The 23,955-nt window shown below is 40.7% G+C and overlaps 1 protein-coding gene across 1 annotated transcript in view; it reads right to left on the bottom strand.

The window, feature by feature from the left end:
* Positions 1–18,988: 18,988 nt before the first annotated feature.
* ST6GALNAC3 (ST6 N-acetylgalactosaminide alpha-2,6-sialyltransferase 3) overlaps positions 18,989–23,955 on the bottom strand; it is a 623,421-nt gene continuing 618,454 nt past the window's right edge. The window contains exons 4-5 of the mRNA XM_020968555.2: positions 22,195–22,302; positions 18,989–20,281 (exon numbers count right to left, since the gene is read on the bottom strand). Coding sequence (XP_020824214.1) covers positions 20,095–20,281; positions 22,195–22,302 — 295 coding nt within the window. The 3' untranslated portion in view covers positions 18,989–20,094. The remainder of the gene's footprint in view (positions 20,282–22,194; positions 22,303–23,955) is intronic.

Below are 23,955 nucleotides of genomic sequence, written 5' to 3'. Positions count from 1 at the left end.
TGATTTGCATTTCTCTAATCAATAGTGATTTAGAGCATTTTTTTTATATGAGTATAGATGGCTTTAATGTCTTCACATGAGAACTGCCTGTTCATATCCTTTGACAGTTTATCAATTGGGGAATGACTTGTGTTCTTATAAGTTTGACTTAATTCTCTACATATCTTAGAAATGAGGCCCTTATCAGAGACACCAGTTGTAAAAATGCTTTCCCAATTTTCTACTTTCCTAATAATCTTGGTTGCATTGGCTTTGTTTGTGCAAAAACTTTTCAACTCAATGTAATCAAAATTATCCATTTTGCATTTAGCAATGTTCTCTATCTCCTGTTTGGTCATAAATTCTTCTGTTCTCCATAAATCTGATAGGTAAACTATTCCTTGCTCTCCCAGTTTGCTTAAAGTATCAGCCTTTATATCTAAATCATTTTGACTTTATTTTTGTATATGGTGTGAGATTTTGGTCCATGCCTGGTTTTTGCCATACTCTTTTTCAATTTCCCCAACACTTTTTGTCAAATAGTGAGTTCTTTTCCCAGAAGTTCGGGTCTTTGGGTTTATCAAATAATAGATTACTATAATCATTGACTACTATGTCTTGCATACCTAACCTATTCCACTGATTCGCCACTCTGTTTCTTAGCCAGTACCAAATAGTTTTGATGATTGCTGCTTTATAACACAATTTAAGATCTGGAACAGCTAGGCCACCTTGTCTTACATGTCTTTTCATTAGTTCCCTTGATATTCTCGACCTTATGTTATTCCAAATGCCATCTTTTTATTATTTTTTCTAGCTCTATAAAATATTTTTTTTTGGCTAGATAATAGGGTTAAGTGACTTGCCTAGGATCACATAGCTAGTAAGTGTTATGTGTCTCAGGCTAGATTTGAACTCAGGTCCTCCTGAATCCAAGGCCAGTGCTCTATCCACTGCCCCACCTAGCTGCCCCTAAAATAATTTTTGGTAGTTTGATTGGTATGGCACTGAATAAGTAAATTAGTTTATATAGAATTGTCATTTTTATTATGTTAGCTAGGCCTACCTATGAGCAACTGACATTTTTCCAACTATTTATAGCTGACTTTATTTGTGTGGAAATTGTTTTGTAACTGTGTTCATATAGTTCCTGGGTTTGTTTCAGTAGGTAGACTCCTAAATATTTTATAATGTCTACAGGACTTTTAAATGGAAGTTTTCTTTCTATCTCTTGTTGTTGGGCTTTGTTGGTAATATATAGAAATCTTGATGATTTGTGTGAATTTATTTTATAGCCTGCAACTTTGCTGAAGTTATTATTTCAAGTAGTTTTTTTTAACTAGATTGTCTAAGTATATCATCAGATCATCTGCAAAGAGTGATAGCTTTGTTTCTTGTTTGCCTATTCTAATACCTTCAATTTCTTTTTCTTCTCTTATTGCTAAAGCTAACATTTCTAGTACCATACTGAACAGCAGGGGTGATCACAGACATCCTTGTTTCACCCCCAATCTTATTGGAAATGCTTCTAGTTTGTCCCCTTTACATATAATGCTTGCTGAAGGTTTTAGGTAGATACTACTTGTTATTTTAAGGAAGACTCAATTTAATCTGATCTAACTAAGAAAATGTACTAGGAGAAAAGGAAAAGAGGAGGCAGACAAGATTACATAACTTCATTCAAGAGAATGACAATAATGAGACAACATACCAAAACTTATGGGATGCAGCAAAAGCAGTTTTTAGGGGAAGTTTTATATCTCTAAATGCTTACACGAATAAAATAGAGAAAGAAGAGATCAATGAATTGGGCACACAACTGGAAAAAAAAGCTAGAAAAAGAACAAATTAAAAATCCTCAATTAAACATCAAGGAAATACTGAAAACCAAAAGAGAAATTAATAACAGTGAAATTAAGAAAACAATTGAACTAATAAATAAAACTAAGAACTGGTTTTATGAAAAAAACAATAAAATAAATAAACCTTTGGTCAATCTAATTAAAATAAAAAAGAAAGAAAGAGGAGAACCAAATTGCCAGTATCAAAAATGAAAAGGGTGAATACACCACCAAGGAAGAGGAAATTAAAACAATAATTAGGAATTATTTTGCCCAATTGTATGCCAGTAAATTTGACAATCTTAGTGAAATGGATGAATATTTACAAAAATTTGGAAATCCACTTGATTAGATTTTTTTTATTATTACATTAGTCAACTTATGCTCACCTCCTCTATGTATACTCTTTTATTTTTTAAGGCAATTGGGGTTAAGTGACTTGGCCAGGGTCACACAGCTAGTAAGTGTCAAGTGTTTGGTCTGAGGCCAGATTTGAACTCAAGTCCTCCTGGCTTCAGGGCCCATGCTCTATCCATAGTGCCACCTTGTATACTCCTTTAAAGTGGTATAATAACAATACACTTCTCAAGAGTTACAAATGTCATCTTCATCTTGTAGGGATGTAAACAGTTTGCCCTTACAAATAACATGGTTTTTTTTCTGTCCCATTTACCTTTTTATTTCTCTCTTGAGTCTTGTATTTGAAGATCAAATTTTCTATTGAGCTCTGGTCTTCTTATCAGGAAGGTTTGGAAGTCCTCTGTTTTGTTGAATGTTAATCTCCTCCCCTGAAAGATTATGCTCATTTTTTCTGGGTAGTTGATTCTTGGTTGTAATCCAAGCTCCTTTGCCTTATGGAATATTATATTCCACACCCTATGATGTTTTAATGTAGAAGCTGCAAGGTGCTGTGTAATCATGACTGTGGTTCCATGATATTTAAATTGTTTCTTTCTGTCTGCTTGCAGTACTTTGTCTTTGACTTGGTAATTTTGGAACTTGGCTACTATATTCTCTTTCAGGAGGTGATTGGTGGATTCTTTCTATGGCTATTTTACCTTCTGGTTCTAGAACCTCAGACAGTTTTCCTTGATGATTTCCTGAAGATGCTGTCCAGGTTCTTTCTTTTTTCTTTCTTTCCTTTCTCTTTCTTTTCTTTTTTTTTTTTTTGTACATGGTGTGAGATTTTTAGTACGTTTCTTTTTGCTCATGGTGTTTGCTTATCTCCTGGCCTTTAAAAAGATTGAGCTCTTCTGCTAGGGAGCAGGGGGTGCTGACCCAAGCTTCTTGTGTTGGGAGCCCAGGGCCTGGTCATTGACTTTGTGTGCTGGGGCCTCTGATGTTGGCAGTTGGAGGCTGTAGGGTTCTGGCAGCTTACCTGGTGTTGGGCTAGAATCAGCAACATTGGAACTCTAGGGGTAGGATTGGGTAGTCTGGTCCCTGGAGGTTGCCTGCTCACTTGGGCCTTTCTTTTCCCTTCTTTCACTTTCTTTGGCTCCTTTCAGATGGATGTTTCACTGCTTCAGGATGTTTCTCCACTTGGGGGGAACCATTGGAGCATTTCCCAGAGTTTTGCTGAGGCACTGGGAGACTTGGTTGCTGTAGAACGCTGAGGCACATGGTGATTTTTTGACCCTGTTTCCACTGGTTCCCCTGCCCTTCCTGAGGCACTTAGGGGTCCTGGTGTTGGTGTTTGCCTGATCCACCATCTGGGGTTCAGGATCTCCCCCTGCTTTGCTGAGGTGGGACTTCCTGCTATCTTGTTGGGATGCCTCCCATTTTGTGCTTCTCCCATTCCCCCAGGGCAAAAGGGGCCTTTTCTGTTAATCCCTCAAGCTACCTAGGATACTGGACTGCTGCACCCCATCTTTCTGATGGTTCAGCTGTTCCAGGGTTTTTCCTGGGGCAATATTTTCTGGGCTTTCAGAGGTTAATAAGGGAGGGTGAGAGCAATTTACTTCTTACTCTGCCATCTTAACTCCCATTCCTCTTAGAGTATTTTCTTTTTTTTTTTTCAATATGACTATAGATAACTTTATTCTTTCTTTTGAAAACTACCTCTTCACATTATTTGAACACTTATCAATTTGGGGAATAACTCATACTCTTAATAAATTTGATTCATTTCTCTATATACTTGAGAAATAAAGCCTGTATCAATGAAACTCACTGTAACCCCCCCACACACACATGCACACACACATTTTCCTGTTTCCCTTCTGATCTTGACTGAATTGGTTTTGTTTGTGCAGAACTTTTTTAATTTGATGTAATAAAAATTATTAATTGTATATCCCATAATGTTCTCTATCTCTTTTTTGGTCATAATTTTCCCCTTATCCATAATTCTGACAAGTAAAATAATCCATTCTTCCCTAATACGCTTATGTTATCCCCCTTTATGTCCAAATCATGTACCCAGTTTGACTTTATCTTGGTATGTAGTGTAAGGTGTTGGTCTGTTCCTAGTTTTTGCCAAACTGCAGAAACAACTTCTCTTCCTCCTCCTCCTCCTTCTTCTTCACATCACTATATCACTGCTTACCAAACCTCCCCTCCAATAGATCTCTTTTAATTCTGTCCTTTCCACTGTCCCCCTCCTCCAAAGTGAGCAAGTTCAAAAATAAATGCATAAAACCCACAGTCCACGCATGCATAGTGTGATGAAACCAATTCCCCTATTGGAACACTAGTCTTTACACTCTAAATCCAGTGCTCTTTTCACTGTGTTATTACACCTCCTTAATGCATCCTATAAATATGAGTTGTTGCTATTGCTATAAGAAGGTATTTTTTTCCTTTTATTTGGGGTATTTTTATTTACAAAGCAATATTCCTTACAATACTCTTGGGTACTGACATTTGAAATCAGGTCTATACTCTCAACCCTTCTCCTTCTCCTGTCCTGCCTAATCTTCCTTTTAGAGAAATCCCTGCCCAGAATCCGTGCTCTCCTGATGGTGCCTCCCTCCCCATTGCCACCATTTTAGGAAGGACCACAGCCATTCTTCCCTTCTTGCCTTCCTACCTGTCTTTCCAGTTCCTCTATATGTCTTGTCTCCTCCCATGATGATATAACTTCCTTGAAGAAAGATACTTCTCATTTGTTGGTCTTTGTATTCTCAGCACTTATGTGGCACATTATGAAAGTTTAAGAAATGCTTCCAATATCTATGTGGCTATCTAACTTATAATAATATTCATAATAAGTATTTTTTTTCCCAATACACCTAAAGGGCATTTTAAGCTTAGAGTGGGTAAATAACTTTGCTGGAGGATCTCAACTGGGAAGTGTTAAAATAGGAAGTGGGCTCAGGCTTCCAGTACCATGATCAGTGGCCACTCAGTGGCCACTGCACCCTAGCAACCCCATGGAATGCATGCATTCCATGAAAGAGCTAAACAATCTACATCCTGTGTCCTAACCTGAGGCTCTCTGGAGGAAGACAGACAACAGAGAAATCTGAAAGCAGCCAAATGATTCCCTGCTCCCCCTTACAATTTCCTAGCAATGTTTAAATGGCCCATTTCAATCTTCCATCTTCCACCACATTAGAACTTTTCATTGATATATAGGAGAGAAGTATAGATGGAATTGTTATAGAGAAAAAAAAAACATAATCAGGGCAATTCCCAATCCCAATAATACCTAAAGACTTAGAAGGAAGGGGGCTGAAGAGGACTAAGAGAAGACTCATTGGGGGCCATGGATAAGAGGGACAAAATGAATCCATAGTTAGGTCTTTATTCATTCTGCTTCTGCCTCTTATTTCAATTATTAACTTGTTTTGCAATGCTTTTGAAATGGACTATTTGCTCAGTGATTATTTTTGCCACAAGTATCGGAGGTTTGATTCCACCCTGGGATCTCCGAGCAGCTTGGCAGGGCTACCATTACCAGCCTGTGCAAAGGACATTTTGATTCCTTATTTTTAAACCTAGCTTCTTCAATAAACATTCTTTATCTTAAGGATGTCACTGTCAAGATTTTGCACCAGGTGAAATGCTTTTTTAAAAGTGCATATACCGTCTTTTGTCATTCAGAGCCATTCACTTGGTTAGCCTTGGCAATAGCCTCACTTAGCAAGAGGTGCTTTGTGGCACTGGAGTTACTTGCAATGGAGCATGGGAAGAACATGATGAGTGCCACACTTCCCCCACCCCTGACATACCCACCTCCACACACAGAGGTCCAGTCAGCCCGATGACTAATCCTCTGAAAAGGGGAACAATGAGGAGTCAGGGAAAGTTTCTCTTGCTCATTGTGTGGCATCTTCCTGATCCTATACCATGACCTTTATGAAGGGGGGAGGCACCTTTACGGTGCCTCAGGTCTGCCAAAAGGCTGAGTGCCCAGGAGGCGTGATGCTGCTCAAATGTTCACATTTTAGAACCTGGCCGAAAGGATCAGAATAGCAAGTGACATGGCCAGAGCAGAAGTAGTAGCAAGGAGCACCAGCATTTGGAGCTGAGCTTTATTTCACTGGACTCTGTGCTGGACAACGGCAGCTAGCTGCATTCTATCACCTGTCTTTCTGGTACAGGTGGCATCTGGTGCAGGTGACAGTGTTCTTCTAGAAAGGAGAGTAAGAATCAAAACTCTCTCTCTCTCAAAGATAGAGAGAAAGCTCCCTGTCTTTCCATCTCCCTCTCTCCTTTCCTCTTTCTCTCTCCCTCTCCCCTCACCCCTCTCCCTTCTCCTTTTCACCACTCACCTGAGCCCCAACACTCTTGGTTGTAAATGGGGGGATACCTTAATGACCAAGTGTTGAGGTAGGCCCAACTTAGCCCATTTGAATATTATAATATAATTAGTCAGAACTTTCATCTATGAATCACCATTTGTGATGGTGACATTAAACCCCTTTCATAAATGTTTATCCACATCTCTTATGATATGAGTCACATTGTGTCTTCTACTAAATAGTGAGCTCCATGAGAACAAGGATTTTTTTTTTAATTTACCCCCTATTCCCTACTGGGCTAAGTATACTACCTCACATGTTAGAGGCACTCTGTGAACATTGTTGAAATGGATATAAGCATTGGGGAATGGTACTGATCTCCATGTTGGATGTTTGCCACAATGCATACAGCCACACTTTTTGGGACATGGCTAGACTTACAGTATATGTTCTCATATTCATGTAATGAGCTGCCTTCCATTATATCAGACCAATTCATCATTGAATGTTCAGTGAGCCTCCTTGGATTGTATGTAAAAAAGACAAATGATTTCAGGTTGGATCATATTTAATTTTAAGAAACCCTCAAAACAAGAGATTACAAAATGGTATTTATTGCTGAAAACTTAAAGTATCCAAGTCATCACTTTGAAAATACAAAGAACACATTAAAATATTATAAATGCATTGAAAATAAGAGACACACACTAGAAAACAGAGAATCATAGCAAACCTGAATATGAAGAATTTATTTAGTCTAATATAAATAGGAAAAGGTGGACAACATAAATGACTCCTAAATCTATGGTGACATCCATTATGCATAAATTATTGTGGTGAGGAACGCTATGAAACAGAATGTAAATGTCTCGGGTCACTTCATTTCAAAGCTAGAGAAGAATAAACAATTCTATAAAAACAGGAGCATATGGGTATACAGTCGACAGACATCTGGCAGGCAAGGGGTAGTCCCCATGGGGAGAGCTCCATTATCTCATTCATCAAAGGACTCCTTGGCTAAACAGTGTTTTCCATAAGCATGCAAGTAGAACCTCGCCCATGAAAAGTCAAACTACCATTGGAAGGAAAGAGTACACAACAGGTTTCCTTGGTGCTCCTGGGTTACCAGGAACATTTTAGAAGTGTACAGTGTTATCCTAGCTATTTGGGAACACTATGTGTGCATAGGAATGTTGCCATTAGTTTACCCTGGGATACATCATATCTTGCAAGGGGATTCACATGCTGATATGTGTGGGAACACTCACAGTGATGATAATGTAGATGGGGACAGACAGTCCAAAAAGGGAGGGCATTAAGTGTTTAGAGTAATGGAACACAATTCAGAAAGGCCTGGGTTCAAATTCCAGCTCTATCACCTACTAGATATGTGACCCCAGACAATTCACTTAACCTTCTAAGCTTCAGGTAACTCTCTGAGGTTTATACACTAAGTTGTAAACCAGTGGAGTTGAGGCAGGCTTCACACTCAGGTAATCACAGAACCTTGACAGTATTGATTCCTTATCTGTACTGCTGATTTGCTTCAAATTTGTGCATCCATTAATGGAGGACAGGGTGAGCTTTATTGTTCTGTACCACAAGTCAAGGAAGCAGCCAGGTGGCTCAGTGGATAGAGTGCTTGGCCTAGAGTCAGCAACACCTGCATTCAATGTGGCCTCAGACACTTAGTAGCTGGGTGACTCTGGTTAAGTTACTTAACCTATTTGCCTCAATCTACTGCAGAAGGAAATGGCGAACTGCTCCAGTATCTTTGCCAAGAAAACTCCATGGACAGTATGGGTGTGCCATGGTCTGCAGGGTCATGAACAGTCAGACACAATTGAACAACAACAATCTAAGTCAAATGATTTAACTCCACAAGATGCTCTAAAATATTTGGAGATGAATTTCTGACAGTTTTGAACCCTCTGTCACCTACAGCAAAGAGTCCGATTCTCTTCTCATCATTTCTTAAACAAACTAAAGAATTTAATATTGAAAAGAGGAATTTTATATTGACCTTGAAGATGCTCCATGTTAACTATTTCTTTCTCCTGATTTTTTTATGTTCAAACCAGTCTGTCAATGGGAAACTGAATGAGAAATAAATGGCCAAACTGCATGTTTCTGAAAGCAGAATGGCATCTCCTGGGGTATGAGAAAGAAGAAGGTGAATTTCTATTCAGAAGAATAGAATGCTTCAAGAAAAACAAATACACCAAAGAGTTAAGAGAATTTGAGATGTGGAGGATGAAAAGATTAAGAAAGGAGAGACCAAGAAGCAAAAGGGAAAAGTTTAGAAGTGTGCCTGGGTCCCAACACAAATTGCAGACAATAGGCAAAGGAAGGGACTGCCACCATTGAGAAACACAGTTTCATCAATAATCATTTTCAATTAAGTTTTTGGCATGAACAAAATCAATGAAGAGAAAATAAGAAGAGAGGCTCTTAAGTGCATACCACCTTGCATCAAAAGTGAAAGACAAAAGCCAGATATCCAAGGCATACAGAAGACTGATACAAAGCTAGAAAACCAAGTGCCATTTCCCAACATTTCCCAATATCTATGTTCAAATTACATATACACATACATATATATGTAGATATCACATATATGCACATGTGTGTATATATATATGTAAACAAGAATCACAAATTTCAATCACCACATGAAAACTTGCTCCATGTCATTACTAGTAAGAGATGTGCACATTTCACGCCCAGCAAATTGGCATGTAGTGTTAAATGGTTTAGCTTGGCTTTGGGGTTCTGGACAATGTCGGCAATAAGGGCAATAATTCAGCATTCAGCAATAACATGACGTCTTTGAGAGTCAAGGTGTCAAGATGAATCTCTAGCAAAGAAAGAGTTACAGACTAGAATCAGTTCTCTGCATGACTAGAGGAAGGACAGCTCTCTGGATACGAACTAGAGAAGGAATTATCTTATACCTTGATCTTATTGGCCATGACCCTTAGTTTTATTTTGTATTGCAGAGGAAAATAATATTTGTCCTAGGACAAGACTTGGGTTTTAGTTTTCCTTGACCTTACTAGTCTGTATTCTGTGAAAGTCCTACTCCTAGGGCATGCTTTGGCATGGAAGTGACCCTGGGTTCTTGAAGGCTGTGCCAATGATGAATATGACAATGAAATAATAAGTTCAACAAAAAATATGGAGCAGGGTATGAGGCATGAATTTGAGAATCAGAAGGTTGTGATCTCTATAGATGGAGGAAGAACCCACACTGATGGAACCCAAGATCATCAAAGTGTTCAGGCAAAAAAAAGCAGCCTCTAATGTTTTACTGACTCTGTTACACAGACTTGCCTTCTTGAGTGGGCAGGAATTCTTTTTTTCACATTCATTATCTTTCTCTGGACCCAATCTAGACTATAATTCGAGCATACTCTTTGAAGTTACTTGCATCTTGGTTTCCTTGTCTGGAAAATGAGATTATACTCAATGACGGTTAAGGTCCCTTCTAGATCTATAATTAATGTTCCTCTGGGGTCATAGCCAGATGCAGGTGTCTTATACAGCTGAGTGGGGAACTGATAGCTGAATGGGAAAAAGTGAGTAAGCAAAAGACACAGCATAGTGTCATGGAAAAGTGCTGCCCAAGTTGTCCAAAAACTCGGGCTCTACTCCTACAACTGTCGCTAAAAAAAGGGATGACCACGGGGAAGCAACACGCCTTTTCTTGACCCCAGTTGTTCCATTTGTGAACAACAACAGCGGGCTGGGATAGAATGTTTCTAAGGTGGAGCCAGGAAGAGGCAATTGTAATTCCAGGGCAGGTTTAGAATGTTGTATCCCCAATATATGAGTCCACAGGAGACTTTGAAAGTTCACTATAACACATGATTTGACTTCTCTCAAAATTAACTGTGACATATCACAAATTGATTTAAATATATATACTTATAAAATGGAAGCAGCATGATGTAATGAATATTGTTTTAGACTTGGAGTCAGAATGTCCTGGATTCAAATCATGCCTCCAGGACCCTCTACCATGTGACTTTGGGTGAGTCAGTTAACCTTTCCATGCCTCATACAATTTTCCAGTACCTCCTAAGTCACTAAGACAGTAATCTGAATTTTTGGCAGGTCTTTCCACAGTAGGTCCTTTTACTGAAGAAAACATAAATTCATATTTCTAAAAATAACTCATTAAAAGTATCTCTCATTGTAGCCTGACTCATTGTCTTCTAGGTCTCTTCTGGTGGTACAAGCCTAAATCTAAACATTATGAAAATAAATGTCAAGATTAGCTTTTTACAAAAAGTTTCTTAATTACTTTGGAAAGCAAATGTGTGCCCACACCGAGCCTGTTAATGATACTGAGTACAATGAGCATGGAAAGCATCTTTCTCATTATCCAGTACCAAATATGACAAAGCAAACTATAACCCCCTTCCCCCAATCATATTTTCTGCTATTTCACGCAAACGGCATCGAAATTCAACCCTTATCTTTCAGCTTGGGCAGCGAACAATTTTTAAACAATTATTGGAAATTCTTTTGTGCTGGGTGACCACTGAGCTCCTTTCCAAATGTGAGCTGCTGGGCTGCTCTGAAATTCTCTGTCTCTATTTTTATTTTACACATGATACTGACCATTAGGAAAACTGTCCTAAAGATTAGCCCTCAGTGTAATTGGAATCGACTGTCTGCTTTGGGGGCCTGGCCTTCTCTAAGCAGCTGCTGCATGGTCATTTGTAGTGAGAGGCAGGGTCAGGAGGCCCTTGGGGGCCCTTCCAACTCTAGTGTTCTATGAGTCACTCTCCCTCTAGCCTTTTTGGTAAGAGGAGTAGGACTGTGATTTCATTGTCCAGGGAATTACTGACCCGGGGCACTAAGGGGAAAAGGAATAACAATTGGAATTGGAGTTCACACACAGGGGTTTGAATCCAAAGCTGGTCACTTACTACCTGTATGACCTTGGGGATTCTGGGACTAAATGGGAGCCTTCAAGCTCTAAATCTGTGATCTCACCAAACACAACTTACATTGACTGGTACCCACTCAGTAAGAGGGAGGCTTAAAGGTGCCTAGGGCACTGGCAGGTTAAGCTCCTTGCCCAGGATCGACCAGCCAGTCTGTGTCAGGAGGTACAATTCTGCCAACGTCTTCCTGAGTTTGAATAGGTCAGCCTTCCATCCACCATTTCTCATTTCCTCTATGTCACCATCTACCTTATTGCAAAGGTCGAGTAAATCGATCGATGCCAGCAGCCTTTCAGCATGAGGTATGTGAACACAGGAATGATCTCTGCATGTTTCCTGTGAGAGAGGCAGTGGCGGCAAAGAGCAGCATCTGGGCCTGTATCTCCAGGCCCTTCTAGAAATGGGTCTGCCCATTGGCTTAAGTCGTGCCTGTATGTACAAAGTCAAACCGCATATGTCCTTTTTCTAAAAATAAAAATGGGTAGTTCCTTTTGCATTTACAACCAACTTAAACAAAAGGAAATTTGTACTTTGCAGGATAAGTAAGAAGAAGCTGCTGGGGAATGGCCTGCTTTTTTCCCCTTGGAGTTTTAACTTCCAGGAAACTGTTGGCAATGCAGACAAATACATTAATTTGGCACTTGGCTATTTATTCATTAAGGGGTTTTTCATCCTCATAAATTCAAGACTGTTTTCTGAAATCTCCAAGGCATGAACAAAAGATGTATTGGAGGGGAAAGAGGTACTTTCTCCTCTAAAGACAAATTATGCCTAGTCTGAAAGGGGGAAAGAGAAAGCAGCTTAAAGAATAACAGGATGAGGGTTCTTTGCATTGTTTCCCTGCTCGAGGCCAGCTCCAACCCAGGGCCTTGGTAATATACGTGGCATTGTTGTTCTAGTGCTTTCTCCAAGGTTCAGTAAAACAATTAAAAGAACATTTTTGAAGGTCATGTGAGTCTTCTGTCATTTCTAAAACTCAGAACCCATTTTTAGATAACTGTGTGTAAGGAGCTCCCAGAGCCCCTTCTCACGGAGTGGGACAGCAGATGGAGGGCTAGATTTGGAGTCAGAACATGGGTTTGGATTCCCCCTCTGATGTCCATGATCTATCTTGTCTGATCTTGGCTAAGTGACTTAATTTTTTGGTGCCTCAGTTTCCTTATCTGTCAATTGAGGTTAGACTAGAGGGAATCCATGGTTCCCATTGATTCTAAATCAAGTCCCTGTAAATCCTTTAGTGAATCCTTTTAGTAAATACACTTCCCAGTTTTCAGCCCGTGTTGGGTCACATCTGGAGGACTGAGTTCAGGATTTTGGCTGAAGGGCTGAGATTGGGGAAGGCTGCTCACACATACTCTTTTTACCTTCAGCGGGAGGAATGAGGAGCATGTTACAGAGAGGTGAATATAGACTCAGTGATAGGAAAAGCTTCCCCCAAAGATTGCGCAGTTTCCATGAGTATACACAAAGCCTGGGGGCCTACTTGGGGAATGCTGTAAAGGGGATGACTGGAGGTACATGTTGCTCTAGCTGGCCCCTGCGCTGCTGTCCAAGTGGGAAAATTAGAATTCAGAGCCAGAAGACCAGAGTTCAAAGCTGGGCTCAGCTGCTTACAATCTGTGTGGCCTTGGACAGGTCATTTACACCTCTGGGCTTCCTTGTCCTCATCTGTGAAATGAGGGGTTTGGACTCAGTAACACAAGAGAATCATGTCCTTCCAGGTTCTAAACCTATGCTATTACATGAACACAAAACAACGTGGGCCAGTGGCCCAAACACTAGCTTTGAAGTCCAAAGACCTAGGCTTAAATCCTGTATCTGACAATGTATATAAGACCTTGGACAAGTCATTTAATTGAACTAGATGGCTCATCTGGCCTCCCAGACCTAAATATGTGTTCCTATCATCCACAGGATGCAGAGGTAGCTGGGTGGTGCAGTAGATAGAGTGCTGGCTCTGAAATTAGGGAGACCCAAGGTCAAACCCAGCTTTGGACATATTACTAGCTGTGTGACTTTGGGCAAATCACTTTACCTCTATTTGCCTCAGTTTTTTCAACTGTTAAAATGGGGATGATAATAGCACCTCCCTTTCAGGGCTGTTGTAAGAATCAAATGAGATATTTGTAAAGTGCCTGCCAGAGTAGGCATCATATAAATACATATTCCTTTCCTCTCCCTCTCAACACACAGATGAGACAGCACACATCTCCACAGAGAACAACGTATCTATGCTTTACACAAACATTTATACACCACCTGCTCTGTATTTCACTGGCCCACCCAATTAAGGTAGCCAGAGGCCTGTGGGCACCTAAGGGGTCTTCCAGTTGAATTGATTGGCAGGTTAAACAGGTGAACTGGCCATAACTGCCAGCATTTGGGTAGTTTGGGGCGGGGGCTCTCCTCCTGAAGAATGAACAATAGGGCAGCAGAGGATGGATTTTCCTATCCTTAAGAGGAATCCCAGACTTGCCCAGAAATAGTTCACAGCAGCCAGTTGGGGCTGAGGGCTGGAGAATGAAGGCATTTAGCATAATCTACCACATGACTTTAGTTATAAAGCCCAAGCCTAATGTAGACCTACTCTCCCTGTGAGACTTGCTGTGGGCAAGAATCTGGCCAATGGAAGGAAATCTCTTTGTTTCCAGAAAACAGTATTTGTCCCAGAAATCCATTATCCATTACAGGCTGTGTGGCTTCACATTTGGACACTGCACTTCTTTTTCATCTTAACGGGACATAATTAGGCAAGGGCCAGAAGGACATTGCTCCACAGAAGCTATCTCCAATAGAGGGCATTTCTTGTCCATGGTGGCTCTGTCCCTGACTCATCAGGGAGATCTTCACAGACCTGTGGAAAGCTCCCTTGGGCCTCACCAGGCAGAGCAATCTGATGGGCTTCCTCACCTAGCTCAAGTGAAAGAATTCCTCCTTACAGGCACCATCCTACCTTGTGATAGCCTGGCTTCTGTCTAGAGCCTCAATTTATCACAAAGTCTCTAAGGATTTCTTCATTCAAACAATTTTCAGGAGACATGGCTTCAAGAATTCATCTCAGACTCTCTGTGGATCCTCCCTTGCGTTTATTTTATTTTAAGATTTTATTCCCCTGTTGGAACCCTGGTGTAGAAAAAGCCCATTTCTTCATGGTCCGGAAATTGTAACTCATCTGCTCTGCTCAATCATCTAAACAAGTTGGCTCTGGAGAATATGATTTGGGCTCGCATTTGGCATGCCACATTAAGTGTTAAATGGACGTGATGTCAGGAGGAAAAAAAAGGTCTGATTGCATTTGAGCTGCTTTTCAAAATTAAGCTGAACTCAGAATTAACATCCAATTAACACCAACAGGGCAGGGCTTTTGAGTGCCTTTATCTTGAGGAAGTGAAGAGTCTGTCTGTATTTGCCCTATGGAAAGGGTCATCTCAGAGACCACTTGTTACTTCCTCAATCCCTTCCATGTATAATCACTAATTCATAAGAAATTTGGGGGAAATCAATTTCTGAATACGGCATTCCACTCTTTTCTTGTAAAATAATAGTAATAATTTTTTAAAAAATGGCAGATCTGTGCTTCCCCTACATTCAAGACAAGCTGATTTAAATAATGGAACTACTGTTCATTCCCTTACTTCAGTGTGAATGAAACTTGATGCCAGACTTTCCAATGTAACTCCAGCCGAGGAGCAATCTACAGAAGCTCTGTGACGGGACAACTAGGACCTTGGAGAGCATTCTCCCTTCTTCATTAAGTGACTTTTCTTGCTTTTATTCTTCTGACTGCCCCTTGAGGCCATGGACTCATCCCCAAAGCCTTGAATCAGGGAAACAGTTAAAAGACACATTTAATTTGACTTCATTCTTGCATCCAGATTTTTAGAATGCAACTCAACAAATCTCAAAGGCAATCTATAATAGGTTTTCCTGTGATTCATACACTCCAGGGGAAAAGATAGCGATTCAGATCTATACATATGAATATGTAAAAATATCTACATATGTATCCCTGTGTCAGTGTGTGTATATGTACACATACATATGTGTATGTGTGCATGTATGCATGTATACATAATGTATACATACACACATTATATATGTGTGTGCGTGAATTTTTATGGTCTGAAAAGAAATGCTGCCTGCTAGAGAAATGTGAGATTTGATTCCAGTGTAGAAATGCATACTTTAAAAGCTAATCTTATTCCCACCACTGTTAACTTTATTTTTTAACAAACATAGAAAGCATTGCTACTTATCACCAGGCTAACATAATATAGGACCAGCTTTAAAGACAGATGCCTCTAGTTTTTAATACCCTGCTTTTTATTCAGGCTACCATGTAAATTAGAAAATAGAAACTATTTATTCTGTGGAAGTGAGCAGCTAAAGAGGGACAGGTTCATGCTGATTTCAGCAAGTCTCAATCACCTTTGACGATATATTTGCCTACAGGCTTGAATGATATTGAAATATTGTCCTTGCTTCTTGGCAAGTGCCTGTTATCTGCATAGCTATCTCCATATGTGGGAGGAATGAATTTCACAAATTTGTAGGAATATTTTTGGTTTGGATCCACTCCCCCAATGCGCTGAACCAGATCTCATCCACTTGATCAGGGCTTCTTTGTACTGTGAGGGCTAAACACTTGCATGAAAATGGAATTTTCTCTCTAAATGTCATCAACTTGACTTCCAATATATTACTTAATAGATGAGAAAAACTGGGGCCAGAAGCAGGCAGGAAACACAGATCCATTAGTGGGGGGAGGCGACGGGAAGTGCAGATCCACAAATGAGGGACTCTAATGAAAAGTAAGGAATGGGATTAGAGTCAAAGCTGAACGAGATTCTTCATTTGAAGCAAATGGGTTGTTTTGAGTGGTTGTTTTAGGAAAAAGATCCAAGTGGTAGCAATAACAAAGTACTTTTAGGAACTCAGTTCAAACAAGCACACACCACGCAAGACTTCTTCAAGGCCTGGATGGATGCAGCACACATCAAACCCTATCTCTTGAACCTTCTAAATCTCACAGTCCCGTATGGGAGAATAGACACCAGAAGGAGAATCCTTGGGCCCTGCTGTCTCTCCAATAACCAAAGAAGGGGCCTTTTGTATTCACTGTACTCAACAAATACCAAAAGTCAACTGAGTTGTTTCATTTCTTCAACACTGAGTACAACCCCGTTTAACCAGAACATTGCATTCAACAACAATTCAACAAGTCCTACTTCATGCCAGGCACAATGGGAAGCAGGAATTTCAAGTTTAAAAAGTCCTCCTTCCAGGAATTTTCACCCCATAATTCACCAAGCACTCACTGAGATAATGTAGAGTAGTGATGGGGTCAGGAAGATCTGTGTTTAAATCCTGCCTCAGAAACTTAATAGCTGTATGACTGCACAAGTTACTTAACCTCTATTGGTCTTAGTTTCCTCATTTGTAAAATGAGGAGGAAATGGTTTCCAAGGTCTTTTCCAGCTCTAAATATATGACTCCCTCTATGTTCTTATTGGTCAAAGTCCCCTGAATTGTGAAAGTAGACCTTTCCCAACATAACTAATGACCATTTGGAACACTTGACCATTTGAGACCACCAATCACTGGCATGTGGCTGCTTGAATTTGTCTGTCAGTAGAATACAGTGCTGCAGATATTGTGATTTCCCCCAAGCAAATGTCCTTTCATAGTAGTAATGAAAATCACTTGAAGGGAAACCAAGGGCTGCCAGCTCTTCACTGAAGAGCTCAGAATTAGGATTATCAAAGAAGCGGCTTTGGTGTTCTTTGTGATTCGGAGGTGTGAAAATGAGGCTACCTAAAGGGGAAATGAAAAGGAGAAAGAAGCATTTGCCCAAGATTCCAAGTCCGAATAATAAAGAAAGCTCATCCATGGGTAGAGCTGGCAAGTGTCCCAAAGGTGAAAAAGAATTTTCAGTTTCTATTTGAATAAATAGTCTGCTGACAACACCAACACATAATTAACTCTTCTTCTGTGTGATTCTGCTACTTCCCCCTGTTAAGAAGAGAGTCCCAATTGTATATATGGAAAGCAAGTCAAAGAAGAGTGGGGGTAGACATTTGTAGGAAGTCACAAAATAGACTTTGGCAAGACCAGGCTTCATGCTCAGGGCTGTTTGTGTGAAGCCTCTGATTTAGAAAGTGCCTCTGGGGTACATGTCCATACATTTCAGAAAGCAGTTAATCTCTCCATTAACTTATCTCAGGGAATATTTGACTAGAACCAGGTGGAATAGTAGAGAAGAGGCAGGGCACCCTACAGCAGAGGGGTCAAACTCATGAGTGTAGCCAGAACTAGATTAAGATGTAATGTCGAAGTATTTAACAAAATAAATAAAAATACAGTGCAACATAGATAATGTTCATCTGTGGTTTTCTAAGTCAACATGTGGCCCACAGGATTCATTTTTATATGAATTTGACATCACTGATGTAGAAGGTAGTGTACAGGGCTTGAAATCAGAAAAAAAAGAACTCTGGTCTAGTCTATTTCTTCCCATTGCCCAGTGTTGGGGAAGTCACCTAACCTCACTGATTCTTAATTTTCTAATCTGTAACATGGAAGCATTGGACTATTCAACCACTCCAATTTTCTACAACTCTCAATGAGGAAAATCCCCCTCCCCTTGACACATGACTGAGCAAGACTCAACATCCATGTGTTGTCATGGACAACTTGCTGGGACTTATCCACTTATTGAATGGGTCTTGATCTTTGAAGGAGGGAGCTCCCGTAGTGGGAATAACATATGCTTATGGACTCCCATATCTTTTCACTATTTACATAGAGTGTAGGGTACTCTTGAACAGGTGGCTAAGCCATACTCCACAGCCTTTACCACCTTGTGTCTCTTCTTCCTTTGGGCCTCTTATGGGACACCTCAGAAATAAGTAGCCTACTGTATAGCCAAGAATATACATAACGTGTCTCTGTCTCTGAGACAGCACAGGATCATGGGGAAGTTTTGGGTTTAGAATCAGAAGGCTAGGTTCAAATCCTGGCTCTACTAGTTACTATTTGTGTGACCCCGGATGTGCCATTTGGTTTCTTCTCTAGGCCACAATTTGCTTATCTGTAAAATGAGGAGATTGGAATAGATAATGTCTAAGGTCCCATTCAGTTTTAGATTTTGATGGAAGCACCCTGCACAGCAGTGAAATTAATCAATCTCTGCTCCAATAAAGAAAATAAGATGAAATGCATTACAAAAATACTAAGCAAGAAGAGATGCCATCTGGTCAAAAGATTCCTCCATGACAGAAGTACAGCATACAGAGTCGTTGTGAAACCCATGGAGCAAGGAAGGTGGGGGCTATGGCAGCCCTGAGTTGGTAAAAAATCAGGTGGTGGTGAAACGTAGTCCAAGGAATCATGCCTTTCCCAAGGATGATGGTGGTGCTTGGCACTTGATAAAGATGCTCACACATATATACACACACGTGTGGGGGTGGGGTGGGGGGAGGAGATGAGAGAGACAGAGAGAGAGAGAGAGAGAGAGAGAGAGAGAGAGAGAGGAGGGAGGAAGGAAAGAGGGAGGGAGAGGGGGAGGGAGAGGGAGAAAAATCTTGGGTATATCAAATATAAATTGGAATATACAAATATACATTATGAAGCATGATAGCCTATAAATCTAGGTAAAAATATGTTTGGCTTTCTATGTTCCATGAGTTTAAAAAGTATATAAAATTGAGTTTTTCTCATTGCATGTTTAAGCAGGGTTAGTCAACCACTTGGGTGCTGTTAAAGCATGTCTCACAAGTTTTCACAGTATTTGTTACTACAATGTTGCCGTCGACATTTCTGGTGTTAAAACATCCCCTCTGGATGTTTGCTCCTCAATGAAAAAGGGCTGAAGGATTTGTTCAGATCATTCTAAAGAAGTGGGCTAAGTTCTGTGGTTTGGCTAGCAAGAACAGAGCAGCTGCAGTTCAAGACTAATGAGGTTTCATACTCAGCAATAGTTTTTCTGGAATGTCTTAGAGGTGGAGTAGTGTTCCTGGACTCCTCGGTTCCTTGTGGGTCCTTTCTATTCCCTGCAATGCCTAGTTTGTCAATGATCAGGGGAATGTATTACAAGATTTGACTCTGGGAAAGCATAATGTCAGCACAATGCCCTTCCCATGCATCTCTAGGTAAATCAGCTAGCATGGTTAGACTCATGGAGCCAGGCACCTTGCCTTGGCCCAGCCTTTTATGAATAACTCACCTTCAAGGTGGAAGGAATAGTTCATGGGAAAGGGCGTCAAGAGCTTTGACTTTTTTGGTGAGCCTCTTTCTGATGGACAACTCCCATGGCTTTCAGAAGGTGCCCTAGACTGTTGTGCTCCTACCTTGAAGATACCCTTCCCATCTCTTAGATCATTGCCATCCCATGAGTTCCATTGACCTTGGATTTGATTGCAGTTCAATTGTAAAAGTGCAATATGGAGTGGAGAACTCTACAAGAGAAAACAAAGCACTGCCCCCAACCCCCTGGCCAACCCCAAATGGATCCATCACTGAGAAGAGCCCATGTAAGTACAAGAATAAATCAACAACTGGAGCATCATTATCATCATTAGAGCTGAGGCATCGCTATTCGTTCATGCTGGTTTATACTGGTGAGGCAGACCAGCATCAAGACACTGTCCAATTGGGGTGTGTGAATATGATCTTGTGCTTCTTGGCCCACTTGGCAAACACTTTCTTTTCCGTGATAAACCTATGGCCTCCATATGGAGCATTTTCATGCAGAATGTATTCATCGCATTCATCTCTTCCTGGCTCATAATAATGGTAGGGGACTTTTCTAAAATCTTCTGACCTGAGAAAGAGAGAGAGAGTGGGGGGGAATGAGGAAGAAAGCATTCTCTTAAAAGAATCCATTATATATTCAATAAATGCGCTGATTTGCAAATCCATGCATGGTTCTCATCCATGAACTCAGTTAAAAGCTATTAGGTATGGAAGCTTTTAGCTAATGTCCTAAGCCTGCATGCTTGAAAGAGTTCAAATGACATTTACACATCACCCCAATTAAATTCAAACATATAGTCATCCTTTGCAGGAGGAGGTGATGCTGATGGAAACCTCAACATTCAGTTAGTTGGGCTATCGTATAGAGCTTGAATAAGCTCCAGTGGTTTGCACTTTTGGGGATTTGGCTCCTCACTGCTTATAATAGGGATGGAGATATTAGGTCCCAAGACCACAGTTGAGAGTTGCTGGATTTGTTTGGTTTTGACAGCCTGATTAAAATCCATTTCCATTAGATTATACCACTTTACAGTTACCTCAAAATTATATGTTATCACATACATATACATATGTATGTATGTATATACACATATGCATACGTACATGTATACACACACACATATACTGTTTCTTATATGCCATACATGTCTACACATATACGTGTGTGTTTGTGTATTATATTTCCCTGATAAAATGGGAAGGCTTTGTTTTATTATCTAATTAAACAGGACCCCACAAGTGAGTATAGAGTGTGGCTAAGCGTGCTCATTTTAAATAAAGAGCTGGCAGGTTGCTTACTTATTCGTGAAACATAATTTCCAGGAGCTGTGGTTAAGCTGTCAGCTTTATCAGAGGCTCTAGGACATTCTGTCCTTTGTGATCGAATACAAGCACAGAGGAGATAGCCATCTACAGAGCCCTCAGAGCCCAGACACATGAGGAAACTTGCCCATTAAATAGCCACTGACTTGCCCAAACCCAAGTTCCTGAACAGTCCTTGACTAAAAGTAAGAGAGAGAGAGAGAAAGAGAGAGAGAGAGAGAGAGAGAGAGAGAGAGAGAGAGAGAGAGAGAGAGAGAGAGAGTGAGTTCTGGGCGTCTTGACAGCCCAGTGTGCTTGATTCCCTCATCTCGTTTGGTTTGGTTTGACTTTTTAAACCAACTCTGTGACTGAAGGAAGGTAGAACAGAGCTGGCCTTGCAGTAAGCCTCTCACAGTCACGCCATGGGCGGTACAATGAAAAAACCCTGGTTCTAGAGCTGGAAGACCTGGTCCAAATTCCTCCTCTGACCTGTGTGACCTTGAGCAAATCACCATCCAGTTGGGGTTCAGTTTCCTCATCTGCAAAATGAGGGGGTTGAACAAACAAGCCTTGGAGGTATCTTCTTGCTCCTCTGACCCACAAGCTGACTGAGTCCCTCCAACCCTCAAGACCCTCAACAGCTCTCTAGACCATCATAGAATTTTGCTTCTCTTCATTGGTAGAGGAATCACAAGTCCAGACAAATAAGGGCCCAGAAAGAAGTAGGAGTCCAGATTTAGGCTAAAAGAGACCAAGTTCATCTTGTCCAGCCCTTCATTTAACAGAGTTGGAAACTGAGGCCTAGAGAAAAGAAGTGACTTGGGAAGGGTTGGGGAATGCAGGAAGTCAATGGCAGAGGGTTTTGGAGCTGGCAGGGATCTCAGTGACCATTAACTCTGGCCTCCCTTTTACAGAGAAGGAACTAAGGCCCAGGGCTGGTGTTTTCCCAAGGTCATGCAGGCCATTAGCATTTGAAACAGGATTTGAACCAGGTCCTCAGAGCGCAGGGTCAGCATTCTCTCTCCTGTGGCACCAATCTTGTAGTGTTCCATCCCACAGACGGTGGCAATGGATCACTATCTCATCCATTCCATGGATTTATGACAAGAAAATGAATTAGAAAACTTTGACAAGGGATTCGAACAAGAGACACACGAAAATGATTTCCAGGGATCTTACTTGCAGTAGGTGTCATTAATCATGCCATAGACATGGATGCCATAACAGGCATCCATTGCCAGGATCAGGGTAAACCAACCAGTGCTGAGGTAAGTGCCTGACTGGACTCTGGAAAAAGAAAAGAAACACACGCACGCACATGGAACAAAACAAACACACGCCACACACACATACGAGAGACAACACATACACAAAACATGTTGGTGAGAAATCATTGATACTTGTTCAAAATGACAACATTTCCTTTCTGGATCAAGCAGTGAGATGTCTGACAATCTGTCAATGACAGACAGTCATCCTTAACAATTTTGGAATCATTCATAAGATGCTTCCCATTGCCATGGCGAGCCCTGAAGCTAGGATGTACAGAAGAGATGCCATATGGCGAGTATCTGAAGTCAAAAAATCCTAGACCTTCAGGTGAGGCAGCATTTATTTCTACTATGTCTAAAAGACATAGTAGAAGATGAGTGCAGTTTCCACGATGTTTGATTTGCTAAAGTCTTCCAAGCCTATGTCAAGGTTAATAGCCAAACCATCAGCTTGCTTATCTCCCTTCCATGGAAGAGCCTTCCTCAGAGCAGACAAGAACAGTACTCTCTTTGGGCCTCTCTTAACCCAGTAACTGGTTCTGTTTTGAATTCTATTTCCCTGTACTAGGTTGTGTGGTGTGACCAGTCCAGAGGCAGTCTTGGAGTCAGAAAGGCCTGGGTTAAAATCTCTCCTCTTATGTTTACTAGATGTATGACCACGGACGAAGTCACTCAACCTGAGTTGCAGAGAATGTTCTAGAGACTGTGAATCATGGAGGAGTTGCTGTTTATCACGCTGGGAGGATCTGTGTTCACGAGGAAACACATCCAGTCCCTTCCCCCTTTGCTCAGAAGCTTGAAAACTGCACAAGGTAAGGGAATCAATAGATTCACCAATTAGTGAGTGTTTAGTAAGCACCTACTAAGTGCTAGGTACCATGTTAGAAGTGCTAGTGCCTTCCCACTGAAGTGAGCTTCAACTTAGCTTGCATGTATCGTATACCTAGGTGTACATACATTTTATATTTTGTAGATACATATATAACATATGTGTACATACTTAGGTTATGTATGTGTAGATAGTTGGTATTTGTACATATTTATTTGCATGTCTCCCCATTAGAAGGTGAGTTCCCCAAGAGCAGGACATGTCTTTTTCTTTTCTTTTATCTCCAATACTTAGCATAGTGCCTAGAATGTAGTAGGAGCTTAATAAATCATTGTTGCCTTGACTATAAACACAAAGGCAGAATTGAAACATCCTTTGCTCTCAGGAAGTTTCCATTCTATCAAGAGAGACAAGAGAAGACAGCAAATATATATCTACACGTGTCTGTATAGATGCATTTATGTATACTTATGTTTGTATATATGTTTATGCACATGTGTGTACACAGAAAACCTGTCCAAAGGTGCTATGAAGTGATGAGGAAGGATGCCCGCCCGCCCGCAGTGGAGAGGACTAAGATTGGCCTCAGGAAGAAAGGAGTTATTCTTGAACTGATCTGGAAGGAAGCTAGGGATTCCAAGAATGTGTCTTATTTTTTGGGCCCTTCTCTTAGACTAGTATAACAATAAGTAACATTTTGACGGCGCCATAAGGTTTGCAACGTGCTTTACACTGCCCAGAACAACCCTAGAAATTGGATAATGTTATTGTGTTCATCTTATAGATGAGGAAATTGAGGCTGGGATTAAGTGACTTGCCCAGGGTCACAAAGCGAGCATA

This window comes from Phascolarctos cinereus, unplaced genomic scaffold (assembly GCF_003287225.1).
Source record: "Phascolarctos cinereus isolate Bilbo 61053 unplaced genomic scaffold, phaCin_HiC Scaffold_5;HRSCAF=322, whole genome shotgun sequence".
In the NCBI taxonomy this organism is placed as follows: domain Eukaryota; kingdom Metazoa; phylum Chordata; class Mammalia; order Diprotodontia; family Phascolarctidae; genus Phascolarctos; species Phascolarctos cinereus.
The sequence above is the reverse complement of the archived record's forward strand: the minus strand, read 5'-3'. Positions and strand labels throughout refer to the sequence as shown.